This window comes from Rattus norvegicus, chromosome 13 (genome assembly GCF_036323735.1).
Source record: "Rattus norvegicus strain BN/NHsdMcwi chromosome 13, GRCr8, whole genome shotgun sequence".
Lineage (NCBI taxonomy): Eukaryota > Metazoa > Chordata > Mammalia > Rodentia > Muridae > Rattus > Rattus norvegicus.
The window spans coordinates 87546090-87566344 of NC_086031.1; the positions used below are offsets into that span (position 1 = coordinate 87546090).

Genomic DNA, 20255 nt, shown 5'->3' on the forward strand with positions numbered 1-20255 from the left:
CTCCCAGCATTTTTAGAAGGTCCCTGAGCATCAGGCCTTCTATCTTGAACGGCAACGCTATCTCCAGTGACGGAGGCAGCTCTCTGCCCTGGAAGGAAGGGCTCCCATCTAAAGCCATTACTGTGGTGCCCACCTCCCCCAGCCCCAGACCCTTTGCACCATCTCTCAGACTCAGTCTGGCCTTGTCTCCATGCAATGCACACCAAGGAGGGGAGGATGGGTGCTGGGTGCGTCCTGGGTGTTTACAACGCCGGGTTACAAGGGCCTGGGGCAAGAGTCGTCCTTTCATAGTGCCCAAGGAGAGTCACAAGCTGCTTCCCGTGTTTCCTCTTCCTCAGGACCCAGTGGCTTCCCCAGTCACCTTCCTCAACTAGAAGGCTATTGCTTTTATACAACTAGGTGAAAAGCTCCATTGGATGGGGGGAAATCCCCTAACTCGATGCCCTCCAATCTAGAGCTGTGTACCCATCCCTTCCTAAAGGTCTTGGAAGGCGTGGTACCCAGCCCATGATAGGACAGAAAGCATCGGTGGTGTCACCAAGGATTCTAGTCTGCCTCTAGCCGGCACATTGGCACCACTGATTGTTGGGTTGATACTGGGAACACAGGACAAGCCTCATGTACTTCAGAGGACTTTCTTTCTCAAGAATGTCACAGCCGTCGTTGGTACCTGCTGTTTGTCTGCTTCTACACCTGCCGTCTGCAGAGCTGAAAAGAATGGGCTGCTGTGCTGTGCAAGTCAGGCAGGATGGAGGTTCACACCCACCACCAGCTCCCAGGTCTACAGAGAGATGGGCCAGGTTCATAACCGCACGACAAGTCTGTCATTTGATCGGGGCTGCTGCTGGGGAGATGCAGCTCTGGGGGTTTGTAGAGCCCTCCTCCCCTGAGACAGGCTGGAAAGGGTTTAGGCTCAGGGATACAGGTCTGGCTCTGGAGAAGGGACTATAACCAGCTAAGAATATGAAGATGGTTGGGTCTGGGAGAGGTGGTTCTGTGGTTAAAAGCACTGGTTGCTCCTCCAGAGGTTCAATTCCCAGCACCCGCATGGCAGTTCACCGGTCTGTAACTCCAGTTGCAGGAGATACATGGCACCAGGCATGCATGTGGTGCACACATCTGTGCATGCAGGCAAAATGTCCATGTACATAAACTAAAAGAATTTTTAAAAAAGAAACTAACCATATATATGTATATACACATACACACACACACTCATACGCACATACACACACACATACACATACACACACATACACACATACACATACTCATAAACACACATACACACATACACATATACACACACACTCATACATACACACACACACTTACTCACACACACACACACACACACACACACACACACACACACACTCATACACATACACAGAGATGGTTTGGGAGAGAATCTCAACACAAAGATTGCCCTTCTAGTCCCACTAACCTTTTCAAATTGGCCCATGGTGTGGAGGAGAGGTTGGGTACTTTATCTCAGGATGTGTGAGAGCCTCTTCACAGGCTTCGATAGCCTCCAGAATCAGCTGGCTCATCTACGAGAGCCCAGTTCCTGGAAGAGGGACAGTTCTGAGAGCTGCTGGGATCTTGGACAGCTCCATATTGTCACCTCGTATAAACCTTCTACCTGTTCTTTCTAAGGTGCTTTGTTGGGGGTGAATATTTTTATTGCTGGGGAATGAGTGGGAGCCTCACGTATGCCAGGGAAGCCCTCTACTACCGAGCTGTATCTCCACCCCCTCTCTAGCCCTCTTAACGGTGACTGGCAGTGGGACTAGCTCCATACAGAGGTCAGTCACCCGGCTCAAGTAGGTGGGTCCTTCTGTGGCAACAGTGGTTGAGTCAGTAGGAAGTGGGGTGAATACAGCTTATGGGGTGGGAGTGAAATGAGATGAGGTACAAACACGTGTGGTACTGGGGGCTCTTGGGTAACCCCCAGGCTCAGCAATCAGGAATGACCAGCCTCAGCCTTGCCTCTAAAGGTTAGCTCTTGGCCCTTTGCTGAGCTTTCTCCTAGAGAGGCCTCGGCTGACCTTATGCTCAGAGGCACAAGTGGCTTTGTGTTTTTCTCTAAGCCACAGATCAGCCTTGGGGTTTTCTGGAAGGCTGCAGAGGGCAGTGGGAGGGGTTGGGGGTTGGGGGTAGGGGGTGGGAACCAGGAAATAAGTAGAAGGTGTCCTGGTGTTGTGCATTCTCTTTGTTGATGTATGTAAAGTTGTTCTGTTTGTTTGTTTTGAGTGCTCAAACTATTAGTAACTTAGAGCAGGGTTTTTTTGTTTGTTTGTTTGTTTTTTTAGCCCTGGATATCCTGGAACTCACTATGTACACCCGTATGGTTTCTAACTCACAGAGATCCACCTGCCTCTGCCTCCCAAGTTCTGAGATTAAAAGCATGCACCGCCACACCAGGCTCAGATTAATTGATTACACTTATATCGTCTTATATAGAAAGGTATATATTAGTGCCCGAGGATCTTGTAGCACGTCTTATGCCTCTGGAATTGTCAAGACTGGATTGGTCCAGCCTAGGAAACCCAGTGTCTGGGTACTTGGGTAGAACACCCAGTCAGATTGGCAAGCAGCTTCATCTCAGGCACGTGTGCCCCAGGCCCTGCCTGGGCTCTGTGCCCTACCTGCCTGTTGCCAGACTCCACGGTGGCTTCCAGGGCGGTCTCTGAACCTCTGCACCTGCTCCAGCTGGGCATGACTGTGCTGCTGGCTCTGGTAGCCTCGTCACGTAGTCCCTGACTCAGCGGGGTGCTTGGATGTTCTTTGGTGCTCCTGAAAGCTTCAGCACCCCTATGTGTGACTTGGGTCACAGCTGGGCATTAATTGGTCTCAGTAAAAGCACTTTGAATGGGCTCGGATGAAAGGGGCTCTCGGAGTTCAAAGCCCTGTAGGGTTTTGGGGGTGAGGAAAGGTGGCAGCTGTTTAGGTGACAGAAGAAAGAAGACGCTGAAGTTTCAGATGAGAAGTCTGGGTAGACAGGCTTGGAGGCTTAGGGACAGACAGAGAGTTCCTCACTTTCTGTTCTTTCGACCACACCCCTCCTGCTACATTCTTGTGAAGCCCGGAAGCGCCACTGTAAAGGCAGCTACTCACTAGAGACCTCAGGTCCCTTCCTATGGAAAGGTGACCCACATCTCTCTCCATGCACTGAGATGCATCCCAGGAAATCATGTGAAAGGTTACCTGGCATATCTCGTTTGTCATGATTTATCTATCCTTAAATAGTTCAACCCCCCTGAGAGGCTCCGCCAGAGCATGACAAATACAGAGGCGAATGCTGGCAGTAAACCATTGACCTGGGAACGGGGTCACCATTGGAGGGTAGAGAAAGAACTGAAGGAGCTGAAGGGGCTTGCAACCCCATAAGAACAACAATGCCAACCAACCAGAGCTTCCAGGGACTAACCACTACCCAAAGACTACACATGGACAGACCCATGGCTCCAGCTGCATATGTAGCAGGGGATGGCCTTGTTGGGCACCAATGGAAGGAGAAGCCCTTGGTCCTGTCAAGGATCGACCCCCCAGTGTAGGGGAATGTTAGGGCAGGGAGGTTGGAAGGGGTGGGGTGGGGAACACCATTGTAGAAGAAGGGGGATGGGATGGGATAGGGGGTTTATGAACGAGAAACGGGGAAAGGGGATAACATTTGAAATGTAAATAAAATAAATATCCAATTAAAAAAAAAAGACGTCAAAAAAATTAGTTCAATCCCTTTCTCTGCTTTAATGCCCACAGCTCCTGCCCTCGTCTCTGATTTTTCTCTTGAGCTCAAACTCCTGCATCCACACCTACATCCTTCCTTGGAAGGGTGGCCACTGTCTCAATGACTTTGATGACTCTGGTGCTGGGACAGTGTTGCAGCTGAAGTAGTGACTTTCTCAGCCTCCCAGAAAGAGGAGGTGCGGAAGGGAAGTAGGCTAGGAAGGGCCTGGAAGAAACCTCTCAGAGTCAGTGATATTTTTGTTTTCCGACATCGCTGCTAGAGAATGTCTCTGGGCTAATGGAGAGAGCACCAAATCATGAGAACTAATGGCTAGAGGAGACCTTGGAGAAGTGCCAGAGTTCCGGTTTTCTTTGAAAGCCTTAGGCAAATGGTTGCAGAATCCGGCTTGCATTCTCTGAGAGATAGGGTGCCCACTACCTACCTGCCATTGGAACCCTGTCATCCCAGAGCAGGCCTCGGTGCTCAGAAAGTTCAGTCCACCCGTGTCTTCCTGTGTATAGAATACACAGCCCCAGCCCCGCTCTGGGGCCACACTAAACAGGTGCGGAATCTACCAGACCGGAGCCCTCTGTGTCCACTCTGCACCACGAGCCTTACGTGGGAAAGTGCCGGTGGTTCTGGAAACTGGACTCTGCAGAGGCTTCCGGGGGAAGTGTTGGAAGGAGGAACCTGGAGGAGGTGGGGAGGCTTCCTCTTTACTCTTGGGCAGGGCTAATGGCTCTCCTGAGAGTTAACGCTTCCCTCTCCAGCCAGGCCTGGCTGAGCCGAGAGAAGCCCCACCTTCTCTCAGCTAGTCCTTTATCCAGGTATCCAGGCAACAGGAAACAAACAGGGAGGGCAGAGTGAGGGCCTGCCTGGTCAGGCTTAGTGGGAAAACCCCTGAACCTGATACCACCTTTCTTCTGATGCCTCTTTCCACCCCTACCTCTCTGGGCAGTCGTTTACAGCACGACAGGATTGGGACCCTTGGGGGTTGAGGGGACCACAGCATCTCTTTGAAGATACAAGATCAGAAAGTCCAAGTACTGAAGCTAAAGCAAATTTTATTCCTACAAGTCCAAAAGCCAAGGCCCCCACTGGACACATACAGATTAATTCATCACAAAATCTGTCTGCACAGACCGGGACACATGGTTCAGGCTAATCAATCTGAGTTGTAGAATCTATCCTGCGGACCTGGCTACCATCCCAGTGAAGTACTCGTAGGTTTTGAGTGGAAGGTTCCGAGAGGTTTAGTTCTCAAGGGTTTTATCTACTCTGCCCAAAAATAATCACCGGCTGTCACTCCTGGTTTCATTTTTCCGAATTGTGTCTGGCAGGACCCTGGCTTACTTCCCAAGCACCGAGACATAGCTCTGGCCACCTCTGGGCTCCTCTACACCTCTCTCTCTCTCTCTCTCTCTGGGCTCATCATCATCAATAACCTTTTCAATCTCTCTTTAGACATCATCTCCACCAAGCAGGACCTTGTGAATATTATTAGCACAGCTCATCATACCATGGGCTAGGTGTCCCTTCCCTTAGCTGTGTTCCTCTCTGTGGGGATGCTGTAGGAGAGGAGGGGAGACTCTTTGCTCTTTCCCCACACTCCAGCATGAAGTCCAGATGAAGGTCCGTGGGATGGAGATGCAGCTGGGCTTTGTGATGTGAAGACAACCACTAGCATCAAAGTTTCTTGGTTCTCCCTCAGCTCTGTCATTAGGATTCCACACATTCTTTACAAGGGATTCCCTCTCACCTTTGCTTGCCCTCCTGGCATGTCAGTTGATGGCATGCCCTTGAGCCTCACTGAAAGTGGTGGGTCAGGTCGCTCTTTCAGAAATCAAGATTGTGTGAGGCAGGCTAGTCCTGGGGATACTGCTTGATGGGACAGATCTGGTACACCCAGGCTCCCTCTTACAGTCCCCCTCTTTCTGAGGTGAGCTGGTGGAAGCTGGACAATGGGCCACGAGAATACTAGGGTCTCCTGTGTTTGAAGCTACTGTTTGCGGCTCTGATTTGAATGTCAGCCTGCAGCTGCACTGCTCATCTTCAGATTTAAACGCTCACTGACAGATCTGCTCTTCTTGAACCTGACTCCGATCCTTCCTGTCAGAACTTAGAGTGATGCCCTCATGCCACCAGCGCCACCTCTGAACCCCTGCTCTTGGCCTCACTTGGTTGTCCCACATCTTATTACCTTCACTGAAATCTGCTAGGAAGTCAACAGCTGCAGTAGCTCCTTGCCTTCCAGAAGCTGGCTTCTCTGTGACCATTTTGCTTTGAGACCTACATCATACCATCTGTCTCCCTGTGGTAGTTCCTCACTCCCGCTCTGGAACCCCTCTGATACCTTTTCAGTTGGTTAACTTGTCCCTGAGTGTTCTGGGGTGAGCTCTAGGTCTACATGGGGGACATAGAAGAGGGGTTGAAGGGCTGGCCATGAAGGAGGTCTGTCTAGAAGGGGGTCAGGTTGTAGTCCTGTAGTTCAATCTTGAACCTGTAGGGAGCCTGGAGAGGGACCAGGTCAAGTCAGGTAGGGAGAGAAGAGCTAGGGGTTTGTGTGGCTTGCTGAGAAGGTGGTGGGCAGAGTGTGATTAGGCTGCTTATCCTCTACAGGGATCTGGGGTTGGGTCCTTGGTGTTCCTCCTCCACCTCTCACAGTCTTTGTTCACTCTCTTCTAGGTCTTTGTCTTCAACTTTTAATTTCTGTCCTAGAACAAAAGCTATTATCCTCTCCAAGTCCAAGATTTTCTGATGTCAGCTTGGACCTTTATAGGATCTGAAAGGGAAGTGGGAGTGGGGGGGGGAGGGGTAGAAATGGGACGTTTAGGGCAGAGACAGATGGTGAAGGAAAGGCAAGGGAAGATTTAGAGCAGAACGCCTCTCAGGAATGGGACCCTTTTCCTTTGCTGAGGCAGAGGCCTGGAGAGCCACCCAGCTGCAGGCCAGTCTCAGAAGGTGGAGACACTAGGCTGGATCTATGGGTGGTACCCTCCCACTCCCCATGGCGTAGGGCAGGGAGGCTGACAGCTTCTTTTATAGGCTCCAAATTGCAAGCAGGTGACAATTAGCCTTCAGTAGGTCATGGGGGACCAAAGATGATGCCATCTGCCTTTTCCAGCTTTGAGAAAACCTCTGTGATCCCCTCAAGAGTGTTTTCTAACCAATAGGCCCCTATTCTTCCCTAGCCCCTCAACCTCAGCCTCTCTGAGGCTCCACAGTGGGATCCCTTCCCCAACAAATCCCTCTTATGGGCCTCATCGTTTGGTTCAGGCTGGCGACAGAATCCACTGGTTACTCATAGCTTCCTGCATCTGGGAGCTTCCTCAGGCTGTGAGCAGGTGGCAGAGCAGGACTTCAGAAGCTACATCTGTCATGGGGTTAAGTTGCTTCATCTCCTCTCATATGGGCTCCTGCACTTTTGAATCCCTCCCTCAGACACTGGGCACATCACTACACACCACTACTGTGCGTCCAGAGCTGGGTTAAACCTGGGTTTAGCAGCTGGGGGCTGCCACCTTTCTATATCATAAAAGCTCACTTTGGATTACCTTGAAGACGCTTGATTGTACATTTTCACTCATGTTTTACCCCCAACCACACTCTCCGGACTTAAATCCCAAACTCATTTGTAACAAACTTTAAATCAACTTCAACCCGGCCTTTTGAGTTACCTCAACCTGTATGCATACGCAGATCTTCGGGTGACACTGAAATGGGTTTCTTATTATAGCCACAAGTCCTGCCTTAACTCCTAGCTGCACTCCTAGCTGCAATTCTAACCTTAAGACTGACCTTAACTTTAATTCCAACCTCATATCCGACCTCAACCTCATTCATAATTTCAACTAACCTCAAATTTAACCTCAGAGGTGGCCGGCACTGCACATTAGCTCAATTCCAGAGCTCTAATGGATCCCTCCATGTCAGTTTAGTGGAACCACAGGTTCAGCCCTTTCTGCTCGGTTTCCCTCTTTCTGGTCCTGTCTGTTTCCCCCTCCTGGCCTTTGATGCTTTCCTTTGATGTGTAGTAGTAGTAGTAGTCCGTATGGCTACCAGGCTCTCTTTTGGGCCTCTCAGGACTGAGTGCCAGGGTGCCTGGCTATCCCTAGCTGGCCAGTAGCTGCAACTGAACTGGATCTTTGTGTCTCCAGGCTTCTGTTTCCCTACCTGTAGAATGGGGATAATGACCCCTGTTTTCCCGAAGGCTCAGGACAACCCCATAAATCTCAAAATAGATAAGGAAATAAGGATGTCCACTGTGTACATCGGGTGGGCCCCGGGGCAACCTGTTATTGTTGGTGGTTTGGGTAAAGGGGTTTGGAACACAGAGCTGCGTGGACTCCGTGTGCTTCCTTATTGTCCGGTCTTGTTCTTCCAAGGGGGTGGCTCTTGGCAGCATTCCTGAGCCCCATAACTCTCCTGAAGACTCTTCCCCCTCTGCCCTTCCTGAGCCCCAGGTCAGTAGTGGAAAAGGCTCCCTCAAGGGCCCAAGCTGTTGCATGAGGCTCCTCAGAACTTACACCCTATTGGATAGTCCAGGAATCCAGAGCAGGTTAAGGAACTGTCCTGAACCTGTGGACCAAGCAACAGTAGCGGGCCTTCCCCCCTTCTGCTGGCTAAGACCCTCCCGCCCTGTCTAGAACTGTGCTGGCTTAGTCACTGTGACGGCTGGCTGCCCAGTCCAGGCTTTGAGGGTCTTCGTTCTTAGGGGATTCTGACTCCTACTAACATGGGGCCTACATTAAACCTTCTAGACTTGGCTGAAATACCAAGAAACCCAGAAGAAAGCATACCGAGGGGCTCAGTCTTACCCTCATCCCTGTGAGAGGTGTACACACTCACCTGACCTCCTGTCTTGCCTACCTCAAACATTCCCTCAGGTTGCACAGTCCCTCCCTCCCTCCCCATGCCCCCACTCCTCTTCTTCAGGCCTCAGTGAACTGATAAAGATGTGTGTGGGAAGTAAGGATCTAAACCCATCACAGCACTTCCTGCTCTCTGGGATCCTTGAACTCGGGGATGACCTTTGTGTCAGCAAGGATGGAGAAACAGTAGCGTGGGAAGACCCTATGCTTATACACACCCCTTCTTTCCCTCTTTCAGCCTGGGTGCTTGCTTCACTCCCTTTACAGGGACAGAGAAAAGCTGCATTCCTGTATCTCCTGTTATCTGGGCTTTCCTTCTAAGTCCCAGCGTGGCAGAGGGATCCCTTTTCTGATACACTTTCTTTCAGACCTGACCTGGAGAGTAAGGGATGCTTGAAGAGATTGGGACCCAGAAATCTGGGTCTGCAGTGGGAGGGTGTGTGAGACTCAGGGCCATCTTTGGTCAATGTTAACTCTACGAATGCTGACCATCCTTCCTCCCTAAATCTGGCTTCTCCTTCCTCTTTCCCACTTCCCCCAGGGAAGGAGGCATCGAATGAGTGGTGAGAGGAACTCCGTGGACGCTGGAAAGTGGGGCGACTGTTGTCACCCCGAGGACTTGGCCACGAGGAAGTGGAGGTTTAACAGGTGCCTAATTACAAGTCCCGCTGGTCACCCAGCACCACTCTTGGGACAGGGAAGAGCTTGGGTGAGGGCTGGGTAATGCCTGGGTAGGCCATCCTGTCACCCTGCTAATTAGGGCTACTTGGGCTCCTCCCCAAGGCGGGGACCAGGCCCCCTCCCTCCTATAGAAATAACTCCGGCTGCTCCTCAGCTCCACACTCATTGCACCTTCCTGCCACCCCGGGCAGTGTCTGGGCCCTCCGCTCCCCCTCCCTCCACCTGCCCCTTCCACCCACTACCACCACCACCACCACCGGCCCACTGGAGCCCAGCTCAGGCCCAGAAAAGACCAAGCCTAGAGACATGGGAGTTCGAGGAGCGTTCCATCTACTGCTCGTGTGCCTGAGCCCAGGTATGGGGCTGGGCAGGGGTAGAGATACCCAGCATTGTGCCGACGGTCAGGGATGCTCGGGTCCTCACAGAGGAGCCTCACAGCTGATCTAAGAGGCACCGGGTGGGACCATCTACTTTGCTGATACTGATTTAGACACTGCCAAGGGGGCTTCTTCCCAGGAGAGCCCGTACCTGAAGGCTTGGGGTAGTGCCTGTGTACAGAGGCTTTGGAATAGATCTTCGTGGTAATTGACAGCCCGTGTAGCTCATGGATTGTGTGCAACGTGACTTTAGTGCTGTTCCCACGCTGGGAGCTGGAGACAGGGCTTGCTTGGAGATCTGGGGTTAGTTGTGGGAATTGCAGGTGGGGTAGGAGTCAGGTGAGCAGCAGCTCTGGGTGGGGGCTGAGGAGGAGCCTGACAATGATCTGTTTCCTTTAGACAGTCTGTGTGCTCTTCCCAGTGGAAGGGCCAGCCCTCCCCAGCTGGGGCATTGGGCAGGAAAGCTGTCTGCTTTGAAAGGGCTCCACATGCTTTGTTGCTTCCATCACAGCTAGTAAGAACCCAGGCCTGACACCTCGGGTCTACAAGAGCCCCAAGGTGATGCCTCTTCTGGGATGAGGCTGAGAGGATGTGGACAGGATGGATGGGGCTCCTAGAGCCCTTTCACCTCTCTGGGGCACTCGTAGAAGGCAGGGCTCAGCTTTGGGTACTATGGCCGCCTGCCCGGGATTGAACAAGTCCCGACAAGGGAGATAGATTCTATTGAGTACTGCAGAAAATAGCCTGGAGACCCCCCTGGGGGGCAGTCTAGATGTAGGATGATGGGTCTAAAGGAGGAGGGAGGGAAGGGGGTTGTTAATATGCATACCTCTGTGTGTGTGTGTGTGTGTACACATAAGTGTGGTGGCTGTATTTCTGACAAGTTGTATGCTGCTCTCTTTGTCTGGTAAAAGCCCCTCAGGCAGTGCCCACTTAAGGATCCGTGGCTGTGCCAGGAGAGCTGGGGCATCTCCCTGTGTTCTATATGTGTGTGGGTATGTGGGCTAGACGCTTGCTTTGTGAAGTCATGCGCCAAAACTTTCTCTGAGCTGCCCTTTTCTTCTCTTTTCTCCTTTCAGTTTGAAATTAGCTCGAGAACTCAGAAATAGGGTTTCTTAGCGGAGCACAGACACTTACAGAGCTATCTCTCCCCACAGACAGTAGTCAGCGCTGGAGACTTTATAAGGGACAATCACCAGTTCCTTGAACAGCCTCTCGACTTCCCTTTGCCCCTCTCTCCTCGAGTCCTCTTACCCAGCACTCTTTCCTACGCTCGCTTTCACCCCGATTCGTCCTTCTACACAAGTCTCCCTTTCCTCTTAAATTCCCTGGAAATCCTTCCTAGGTGCCACAGCAAGATAAACCAGAGTGATATGCCAAAGGGGTGGGAGGAGGTACAAAACGGCTGGAACCCTTGGGAGGAGCTGAGGAAACATCTAAGGACACCGAGGAGCTAGGGTGAGGCTCTTTGGCCTGAGACAGTTGAGGCAATACGGCCTAGTGCAGTGTAGAGGCTTTCTATTCCAGATCATCCCCCCCCCCCGACCCCTTTCTCTGAATACTTACCCTCTGCCTGGCTGACCTCTGTGGTTCAGGGAAAGAGAATCCTCCCAGTTGTCCGCTGTTCCCAGTGGTTCATCCCCAGGGTGGAGACTCTGCTCTCAGCAGAATTCTGGCTCATCCCTGGCTTGCCTCTCAACGCCCCAGGATCTGACAGATGGCATCAGGATCCTTATCTTAGGAATGAGCTAGTATTCTCTTGGCCCAAGGCTGGAAGAGGCCTCTCCAGGTCCCGTTAGAGTCCCAGAAGCTAGGCTGCCTGTTCAAGGTCAAGTTGAGGTCTTTTCAGGTCGTGGAGTGGATGGGGTCTAGCCATGGTTTAGAGGAGCAGGTCCAGTGCCGCTTAAGATGTTGGGGGACATGTAAGGTCCTTGCTAGCTTCTCCAGAGCCAGGCTGCACCTGGAACTCGGGGCTTCTGCAGATATGTCTGGTCTTGAATGGACGCGCAGGAAGCCACAAGAGCGTGCAGTGGGTGTGTCCTAGACTAATGTGTACTCTGTTTGCCTGTGTGTGTCTGTGTATAGATCCAATAGTTTTTGTGTGTAAGGAGGAGACTGCATGGGCATATATTCACATTCTGAGGGCTTGAAGGAACATGCTTCTGTCTATTTGTTTTGCCTGGGACAGCAGTATATAGGTGTGTGTGTGTGTGTGTGTGTGTGTGTGTGTGTGTGTGTGTGTGTGAGAGAGAGGGGGGGGGAGACTCCCTAAGATTTGGGCTTGGGATTCCCAAAGAGCATGTTTACTCAAAAAGACCATCCATAGACGAGCTTGGTGAGGGTTTTGTAGAAGGAGTGCTTCGGAGACTGAGGAGCTAGGGAGCAGAGTATCTAGGGTGGAGCCCTGGGTTCACTCCCCCCCTTATTCTTCTCTAGGTCTAACCGGTTGGGGCCAGAGCTTGCCTGGGGCTTCAGGGTAGGGAGGGAGAGGAGCTCAGTCCCTAAGCTTCCTGATCCTGGCTCTAAACCTTGGGCTCCTGCTCTGACTCAGTGGCAGGAGGGGCCCCAGTGGGAGCAAGCAAGTGGGAGCAGCTACACTGGAACCACACAATCACACAAGGAGGATGCACAGTCTACAGCAGTGTATTTACCTTTACAAGGCTCATTCTAGGAAAAAAGCTGCCATAGACAAAGACATACGCAGGAACAAGGCCAGGCTCTAGGCTACAGCTGCCCCATGTCAAGCAAAGACACATACTTGCCCTTAGAACACCCAGTCAGCATGCATTATCATACACAACACATACACACATACCACCACCACCACCATCACCACCACACCAGCATACACAGATATACTCATGATTTTTCAGAATGGAAAGAGACCTGGAGTCACTATATCCACTCTCCTGCTTCTGGCCAGGGAACTTCACTTGACCCAGATAGGGCCTAAACCCAGCCCATGCAGGTGGCTTTTAAATAGCCTGTTTCTTCCAATAAAACATCTAAGGACTCTGGGTGTTCACACACACACACACACACACACACACACACACACACACACAGAATCATGCAAATATGAAGGCAGATATCCTACATGGCCATGTGAATGGACATCTTGGCAGCTACAAATAGACATATGCACATTTGAGTGTGTGTGTGTGTATTCATACATGCAAATGCACAATTATGTATACACACAAGAAGAACACAAGAGCTCTGTGTATGTAAACAATACTCAAACGCTCATCTACACAAGTCTGGAACATATACACAAGTTCACAAGGATGCCCAGACACTGCCATGTGAATAAACAAACAACATAAGTATTGCTCATGCCAGCACACACACACACACACACACACACACACACACACACACACATACAGACACACCACACAGACACATACAGACACACCACACAGACACTCACAGACACTCACACACACAGAGACAGACACACAGACACACACAGACACACACAGACATACAGACACACACACACAGACAGACACACAGACACACCACACAGACACACAGACACACACAGACACACAGACACACACAGACATACAGACACACACACACAGACAGACACACAGACACACACAGACACACACACAGACATACAGACACACACACAGACACACACACAGACACACAAACACACACACAGACAGACACACAGACACACACAGACACACACAGACACACTCAGACACACAGACACAGACACAGACACAGACACAGACACACACACAGACACAGACACAGACACACACACACACGCAGCCCCTCATCCTATGGAAGCCCTCTGAGCTCCTGTTGACAGGTGACAGAGTGATGGAGACTGACAGCTAAGCGTCTTTGCTTCTATTCTCTCTTTACCACCCTCTCTACCCTTCACCAGCATTGTTGTCTGCTGTAAGGATCAATGGGGATGGCCAGGAGGTCCTGTTCCTGGCAGAAGGTGACAATGTGAGGCTAGGCTGTCCCTACATCCTGGATCCTGAAGATTATGGTCCCAATGGTCTGGATATTGAGTGGATGCAAGTTAACTCAGAACCCTCGCATAGGGAGAATGTGGTAAGTGCTTGGCACAGGGTTCTCTGTACTCTGTGATGTCAACTTGATGGGGAGCCAACATCCCGAGGGAGAAGGAAGGTAAAGGAGGAAACCAGGGCCTTGAACTTCCTTCAAGATCTCCCAGGGAGTGAGGCAACAGGGATGAGAACCATCCAACTGGGAGTCAAGCCAGCCAGTTTCTCTACCTCCTTGTAGCCCATATCAAGATGTGTGTGTGTGTGGGTGGGGGGGATTGACTGTAGGCCCTGGCTTTAGAAGGTCCCAGTCTGACCTTACATTTCCCCAGAATATCTAACCCCATCTGCTCTCACTCACTCGGTAAGAGGCCAGCGTGGCTGACAGCACCATACACTCAGATTCAGTTGAGAAAGCTGAGCCTTAGAGAAGGTCAGTGAATTGCCCACGCATCTCACGCAACCTTCCTTGGCCCGGCTTGTCTCAACAGCTCTGTTTTCCTCTCTACTTCACAGTTTCTTACTTATCAAGACAAGCGGATCAGTCACGGCAACCTCCCTCATCTGCAGCAGAGGGTCCGCTTCGCAGCCTCAGACCCCAGCCAGTACGATGCCTCCATCAACCTCATGAACCTGCAGGTGTCTGACACAGCAACCTATGAGTGTCGGGTGAAGAAGACCACCATGGCCACCAGGAAGGTCGTGGTCACTGTCCAAGGTATGACGAGATTCTTCCAGGCTCCCTTTTTTTCCAGGCTCCAGAGCCAAGGGCAGATTGGCCACCGTGAGCCTAGCTCGGGCTTTTGGCCGAGTCTGGGCTTACAATTGCCTGCCTTGTTACAGCACGTCCTGCCGTACCCATGTGTTGGACTGAAGGCCACATGTCAAAGGGCAACGATGTGGTGCTGAAGTGCTTTGCCAACGGAGGCTCTCAGCCCCTCTCCTACAAGTGGGCCAAGATCAGTGGGCACAGCCACCCCTACCGAGCTGGGTCCTACCACTCACAGCACAGCTTCCACTCTGAGCTTTCTTACCAAGAGTCGTTCCACAGCTCCATCAACCAAGGTGAGGGGGCCTGGCCGAAGGAGGGTGAAAGAAATCAGGGGATTGGGAACTGGAGGCTGCTGGGGACTTCCAGTGGTACCAAGTCAGACCCAGCAGACCTGTGAGAGGCTGCTTGTTCATTTGGGCACGTCCAGGCAGCTGCTATTGAGGGAAGGTGCCAGTGGAATGTCAGTCAAAAGCAGCATGGGTAATTTGGCTAGGATGCTGATTGGTAGTAAATCTCAGGCAAGTGGCTTAACACCTCCGTGGCAGATGGGAAAGGGAACACTTACTGGTAGCTGCCATCACTGGCCTGTGAGGACTCAATAGGATAAAGTGTCTGAGGTTCCTAGCACTTAGAGAATCGGAATAATCACCACAATCAAAGAATAACGAAGCCAGAGGGTACCCTACAGCTCCTCTGGTCTAACCTTGTCTTCACTTTACAAACTAGTGCTGAGTCAATGTATTTCCTTAAGGTCACAAGGAATTAATGGTGGACGCTGTCTTCTTATTTTTCTTCTTCTGTCTCAGCAAGGGGAGTATGGGCCAGCTTGAGTGGAGCGGACTTGTGGGTGCTTGTGTACACCATCCATGTTTTTACGGTGGCATTTCATGCTTCATCCCATAGGGACTGGGCAGGGTAGGACTTCTCAGAGGTCGTTTTTATTTTCTCTGTCTCAGTATCCCTCTGATGCTCTTCCCATTCCAGGCCTGAGCAACGGAGACCTGGTGTTGAAGGGCGTCAACGCGGACGACGATGGGCTGTATCAGTGCACAGTGGCCAACCATGTGGGCTACAGCGTCTGCGTGGTAGAGGTGAAAGTCTCAGGTAGGTACAGCAGCCCTAAGAATCCCCTGGCTTGGGGAAGGAAGTGGGCGGGCTCGGGCTTGGATTGCAGGTACCTAAGCTCTATTTCGGAGTCTCAGCTGGTTGCCCTTCCACCTCGGTCAGGCAAGGTCTTTGTTTAGAGCAGCGGGAAGCCTCCTGCAGATTCACCTAACCCTCACCTTCTCTCCTCCCCACAGCTTCCTTACCGGGCATCCCGGGGGCCTGGGTTCTTTCCCACAGACATCTGCCCTGGCATGTGCCAGGCTGTCAGAAGCCTGACTCCTTCCACTTCTTTCCACAGACTCCCAGCGTGTAGGCATGATCGTCGGCGCAGTGCTGGGCTCTTTGCTCATGCTAGCCTGCCTGGCAGTAGGCATCTGGGGGCTCATCTGCTGCTGCTGCGGAGGCGCCGGGGCCGGTGGTGCCCGAGGTGCCTTCGGCTACGGGGTCGGCGGCGGGGTCGGCGGAGGGGCCTGCGGCGACTTGGCTAGTGAGATCAGGTAAAACCTGATGCATGCTGCATGCTGCTGCACGGCGGGGGACCGGCGCCCTGTCCTCTTCACCCCTGCCTGCCATCGGCCGGCTGGGAACCCCATTCTCGCCATCGCCATGGAGTGCTGGGACTTCAGCATGTCGACCTGCCCACTCGCCGCATGGCTTTTTCTGTCTTTCCCCTTCCCGCTCCAGTCTTCACCTCTGCTCCTTGCTTTCCCCCTTCCTTCTGTCGTCTATGCATCCCCCACCCCCAGGTCTGTCTGGCCTAGACTGTAAGCTCGTGGAGGGCAGGGACCACGTGTTTTCACCTTTCCCTTGTATTGCGCCGGCAAGAACCTCGACATGCCTATTTAAGAAGCGCTACCACCAATAGTGCTCATAACTTACATTAGAAGCAATCTAGAAATAAAAATAGAACAAGAATAGCCGTGCTAATGATTGCAATGCCTTGGGGTCAGAGGAAAGGAAGAGCGAGGGACAGGAGGCGAGGAGAGCTTGCTGGAGTTCAGGCGAGGGTTCGTTAAGGAAAGGAGGGACATCGTTCCCGGATTACTAAGGCTCCCTTTTAGCCAAACATTAGAAAGGGACAGAGGGCAACCTGACTGGGACTGCCCGCCGTGAGCTGGGACACTCGAGGACAAACAGAGTGTGAAAAATGGGGATGGTGGCATGGGGGCGCTGCAGGGTCGCTGGCCCAGGAATGTGAAGAGAGAGGAGAGTTAAGTTGAGGTCTAGAGGTGATCGGGCAGGCGGAGGGGGGCGCGGGAGATGAGAGGTTGCCAAGAGCCCCCAGCTCTGCCCAGGCCGTGCCAACGCCGCGCCGTGGAGGAGCCAGCTCACGCGCCCGCCTGTTGTTTTCCAGAGTGGACGCCGAGGCGCCCGGGTGCAAGGCCAGCGGGCGCGGCAGCCGCGTCACCCACCTCCTGGGGTACCCGACGCAGAACGTCAGCCGCTCCCTGCGCCGCAAGTACGCGCCTCCGCCCTGCGGCGGCCCCGAGGACGTGGCCCTAGTGCCCCGCACCACCTCTGCCGCCTGCGAAGCGGGTCCCTCCCCGGTCTACATCAAGGTCAAGAGCGCGGAGCCGGCCGACTGCGCCGACTGTGCCCAGGTCGAGCAGCGCTCGTGCAAGGACGGCCTCTTAGTGTGAGCGCGCAGCACCGGGCTGCGCCCCGGCTGGGAGGCGGTTCGGGGGCTCTCCGCCCGCAGCTGGGGACAGGTTCGGGCCAGCAGACTTGGCTCTCATCGGCCACCTAGCGGTGGTAAGGGGGTTTCCCTCTGAGAAGCCAAGAGGGGCAGAGCCTCCTCCCCTCGAGTGGGAGGAGATTGGGGGGGATAAGAAGACAGTTGGAGCCTTCCCTCAACCCTGGGCTCCAGGGATAGTTTGGGAGAGGAGCGCTGTCTGTATCCCAGAAACGCAGAGGTAGGAGCCAGATGTTCCCAGCCAAGGCAGAGGGCCCCCCAGCCTTGGGTAGGTGGATGTCAGGGCTGAATTGTTCTGTGTGTGAGATCTGAGCTCTGAGGCAACAGTGTTAGCACAATAAAGAAGCTTAAAGACTGACACCGAGATGGCTGTCCCGTGTTCCTAGAAGGGCTGGGCATGGGGTGGGAAAGCTTGGCAGGATGATATTTGCTTCCTTACTTCCTATCGGAATCTTCGCCTTCCCATCCTATAGGGAAAGCCACGGCTGGAAGGAGACATAGTTCTACCCCTTCACAGTATGAATGGGGAAAGTCCTTTAGAACAGACTTTAAAATTCCAAACCCATCTTTCATCTCTTATTCTAGAAGAGGAAACAAATGGGAGTGGGCAGGTGTTAGAGGTGACCTGCACATGCTCTCCGGCCGTCTCATCATTCTCTTCTCTCCATCCATCTACCTAATCCGAACTCCTTGATCTCTCCCAGGTATATGCCTCCCTTTCCAGCAGCCAGGGAGGGATCTAAACTCATTCAGACACTGGAGTAGGAAGACCCGAGGATACCTAGTTCAGCCCTCTTTGATGGGAAGCTTAAGTTTATTAGACACCCACTCAGTGCCAGGTGCTTTCAAATAGTTTATTTTGCTTACCTACTTAGTTCTGTGAGGCTGTGCGCGATTCCCATGATACACAGAAGAAACCGAGTTTCAGGGGATTATTATATCTCAACAGAGGCAGAAAAAAAAAGGCAATAGTTCAAGATTTGGCCTTGAACAGTTGACTCCAGGACACCGGGCTGTTCTCTGATAGCTGAATTCCTTCTATAACATTCCTGATGAGGGCTATCCCAACCCCTTGTGGCCAGAGTACCTTTAGTGGCAGCTCACTGCCTCCCAAAGCACGAGTAGGATGGGAGTCAGGTCCAGGTGGCAGAAGAGTAGAGTCAGAGAGCAGGGCTAGAGAAGACACTTGGTACAGAAGAAAGACTGAGTAGGGCTAGAGAGGAGAAGGCAGTTGGTGCAGAGAAGAGATCGAGCAGAGTGAAACTAGGAGACCATTGTGCCAGGAGAAGCTGAGCTGAGCCAGAGGAGATAGTATTAGGAGACAGAAGAACAGCCAAAGAACACACCAGGTAGGGAAAGAAAAAACAAAGAGAGGCTACAACGATCTCATAGGGTATTTCTTCTATCGACAATGCGCAACTTTTATTCCTTGCTCTAAGATCTACTCGTGGGGAGCCCAGAGCATCCTATTTCAACTCAGTGGCCTCTGGTGGACCACATGGTTATATTTCACAAAGGACACCTATCTGGGCTAAGGGCTCTTCAGAAGTTCATAGTACTTCAAAGCCACTGAGTTCTGGCTGCCTTTTCTTGCCAGCTACCTGCTTGTGGAGAGCCTAGACTCTTCTTTTGTTTCTCTTCTCCTTAAAAGAAACTGCTCGCCCTAATCGTCCTTCTCCTGTCCCAGGGCATCATAAAGTAGGTGTGTATAAGGCTCAGAGTATCCTGCCTGGCAGAAAATAACCTGGAAACCTCTATGATGGCATGGGAGCTCGTCAAGGGGTGGCTGGAAGTGTTGTCTATTCTGCCTTAACAGTGCTTGGCAAGATAGATGAGAGAGAATGAATGCTGGGGCAAAGGGAATCAAAGACCCCTTATCTAAGAGTTGGGGTATGGGCACTGGGCTGTACAGGATACAGGGGGAGAGAGTTAAGTAGGGAGGAGTTGAGAACCTGTCAATCCCTGGCCATGTTTATGAGTGCATTTCAAATGACTTATTCATAGATAGAGTTAGCGCCTCAGCAGGGCCCTGTGCCAGGCACACTTTTGCCCTAAGGCAGGTGACTGATAAAGCTGATATGAGGAAAAGGTGTTTACACTCCGAGGAACTGCCAGCCCAGCCTTCTGCAAGGTGGTGAGGGGCTGAGGCAGCTATGCCACTTACAGGTTGTCCTGAGCACATTTTTCCTCATTCTGGGAGTCGGGGAGCCATGCCGACTGAGACTTAGCTTTCGCTTGAGTTTGTGGAAATTGTGAAGCTCCTTCAAGAGAAGCCCATTAAGAAGTAGCAAGAGAGGTTTCAGTGAGTCTGGCAGCAACTCCTGTTAGGGCGAGTCACCTGGGAAGCAAGAGAAGTTTCTGGGAAGTATAGAAAGGAAGCTTACTTTAAAAAAGAATAGATTTTCCTTCAAGAACACCTGGATCTCTTCCCCTCATTTCTTCTGTGTGTAACCTGTTTGGGCAGAGATATGGGAAAAGGTGATCTACACTGAACAATGGATTTGGGAGTGGACAGGACTGGGCTGGGGTCACGCACAGAAGCTTTGATTTGTGGTATTTATCTTCTGTGCCATAAATATTCCCATAGTTTAATACCCAAGCTGCCGACAGGATGTTATTGGCCTGGGGTTGGGAGAAATGTTCGAGATGGCATACCATTGTACCCACAATTCAGATGCAGTAGGGAAAAAAATAAAGAAATTAAAAGAGAAGACTGATAGCAAAATAACCCAAAAGTGGTGAAGGTTGGGGCGCCTAGCACCCCTATTTTGATACGACTCATTTAATTGCACATTTCCAGAACTTACTTTCAATGGATGGCCCTGTTGGATAGCTGGCTTGCAGAATTTATGTTAGTCAGCTTTGATTCATGATGACTGAGTTCCTGAGATAGTGAGTTTTGAAAGAGGAAAAGCTGAATATTTTGACTCACAGTTTTGAAGGTTTTAGGTCCTGGCTTCCTTACCTTTAGGCCTTTGGTG

The 20255-nt window shown here is 51.9% G+C and overlaps 1 protein-coding gene and 1 long non-coding RNA gene across 3 annotated transcripts in view; one reads left to right on the forward strand and one right to left on the reverse strand.

Annotated features, from left to right (window-relative positions):
• The window catches only part of LOC120096318 (uncharacterized), a 13069-nt gene extending 8573 nt beyond the window's left edge, over positions 1-4496 (reverse strand). The window contains exons 1-2 of one of the 2 annotated variants that reach the window (XR_005492651.2): positions 4176-4496; positions 1448-1570 (exon numbers count right to left, since the gene is read on the reverse strand). This is a non-coding gene — a long non-coding RNA (uncharacterized LOC120096318). The remainder of the gene's footprint in view (positions 1-1447; positions 1571-4175) is intronic. The other variant, XR_005492650.2, reaches the window with a different exon arrangement.
• A 4947-nt stretch (positions 4497-9443) lies between these two features.
• Vsig8 (V-set and immunoglobulin domain containing 8) lies at positions 9444-17631 on the forward strand. The gene is made up of 7 exons (NM_001105972.1): positions 9444-9640; positions 13573-13748; positions 14219-14420; positions 14546-14767; positions 15459-15578; positions 15880-16078; positions 16936-17631. The coding sequence occupies exons 1-7, from the start codon at positions 9592-9594 to the stop codon at positions 17219-17221; spliced, it is 1254 nt and encodes a 417-aa protein (NP_001099442.1). The 5' UTR covers positions 9444-9591; the 3' UTR covers positions 17222-17631.
• Positions 17632-20255: the final 2624 nt, after the last annotated feature.

Coding starts and splice junctions, on each gene's coding strand:
- Vsig8 (NM_001105972.1), top strand. CDS start 9,592: ATGGGAGTTCGAGGAGCGTTCCATCTACTGCTCGTGTGCCTGAGCCCA. Junction 13,749..14,218: donor CCTCGCATAGGGAGAATGTG/GTAAGTGCTTGG, acceptor TCTACTTCACAG/TTTCTTACTTATCAAGACAA. Junction 16,079..16,935: donor GACTTGGCTAGTGAGATCAG/GTAAAACCTGAT, acceptor GTTGTTTTCCAG/AGTGGACGCCGAGGCGCCCG.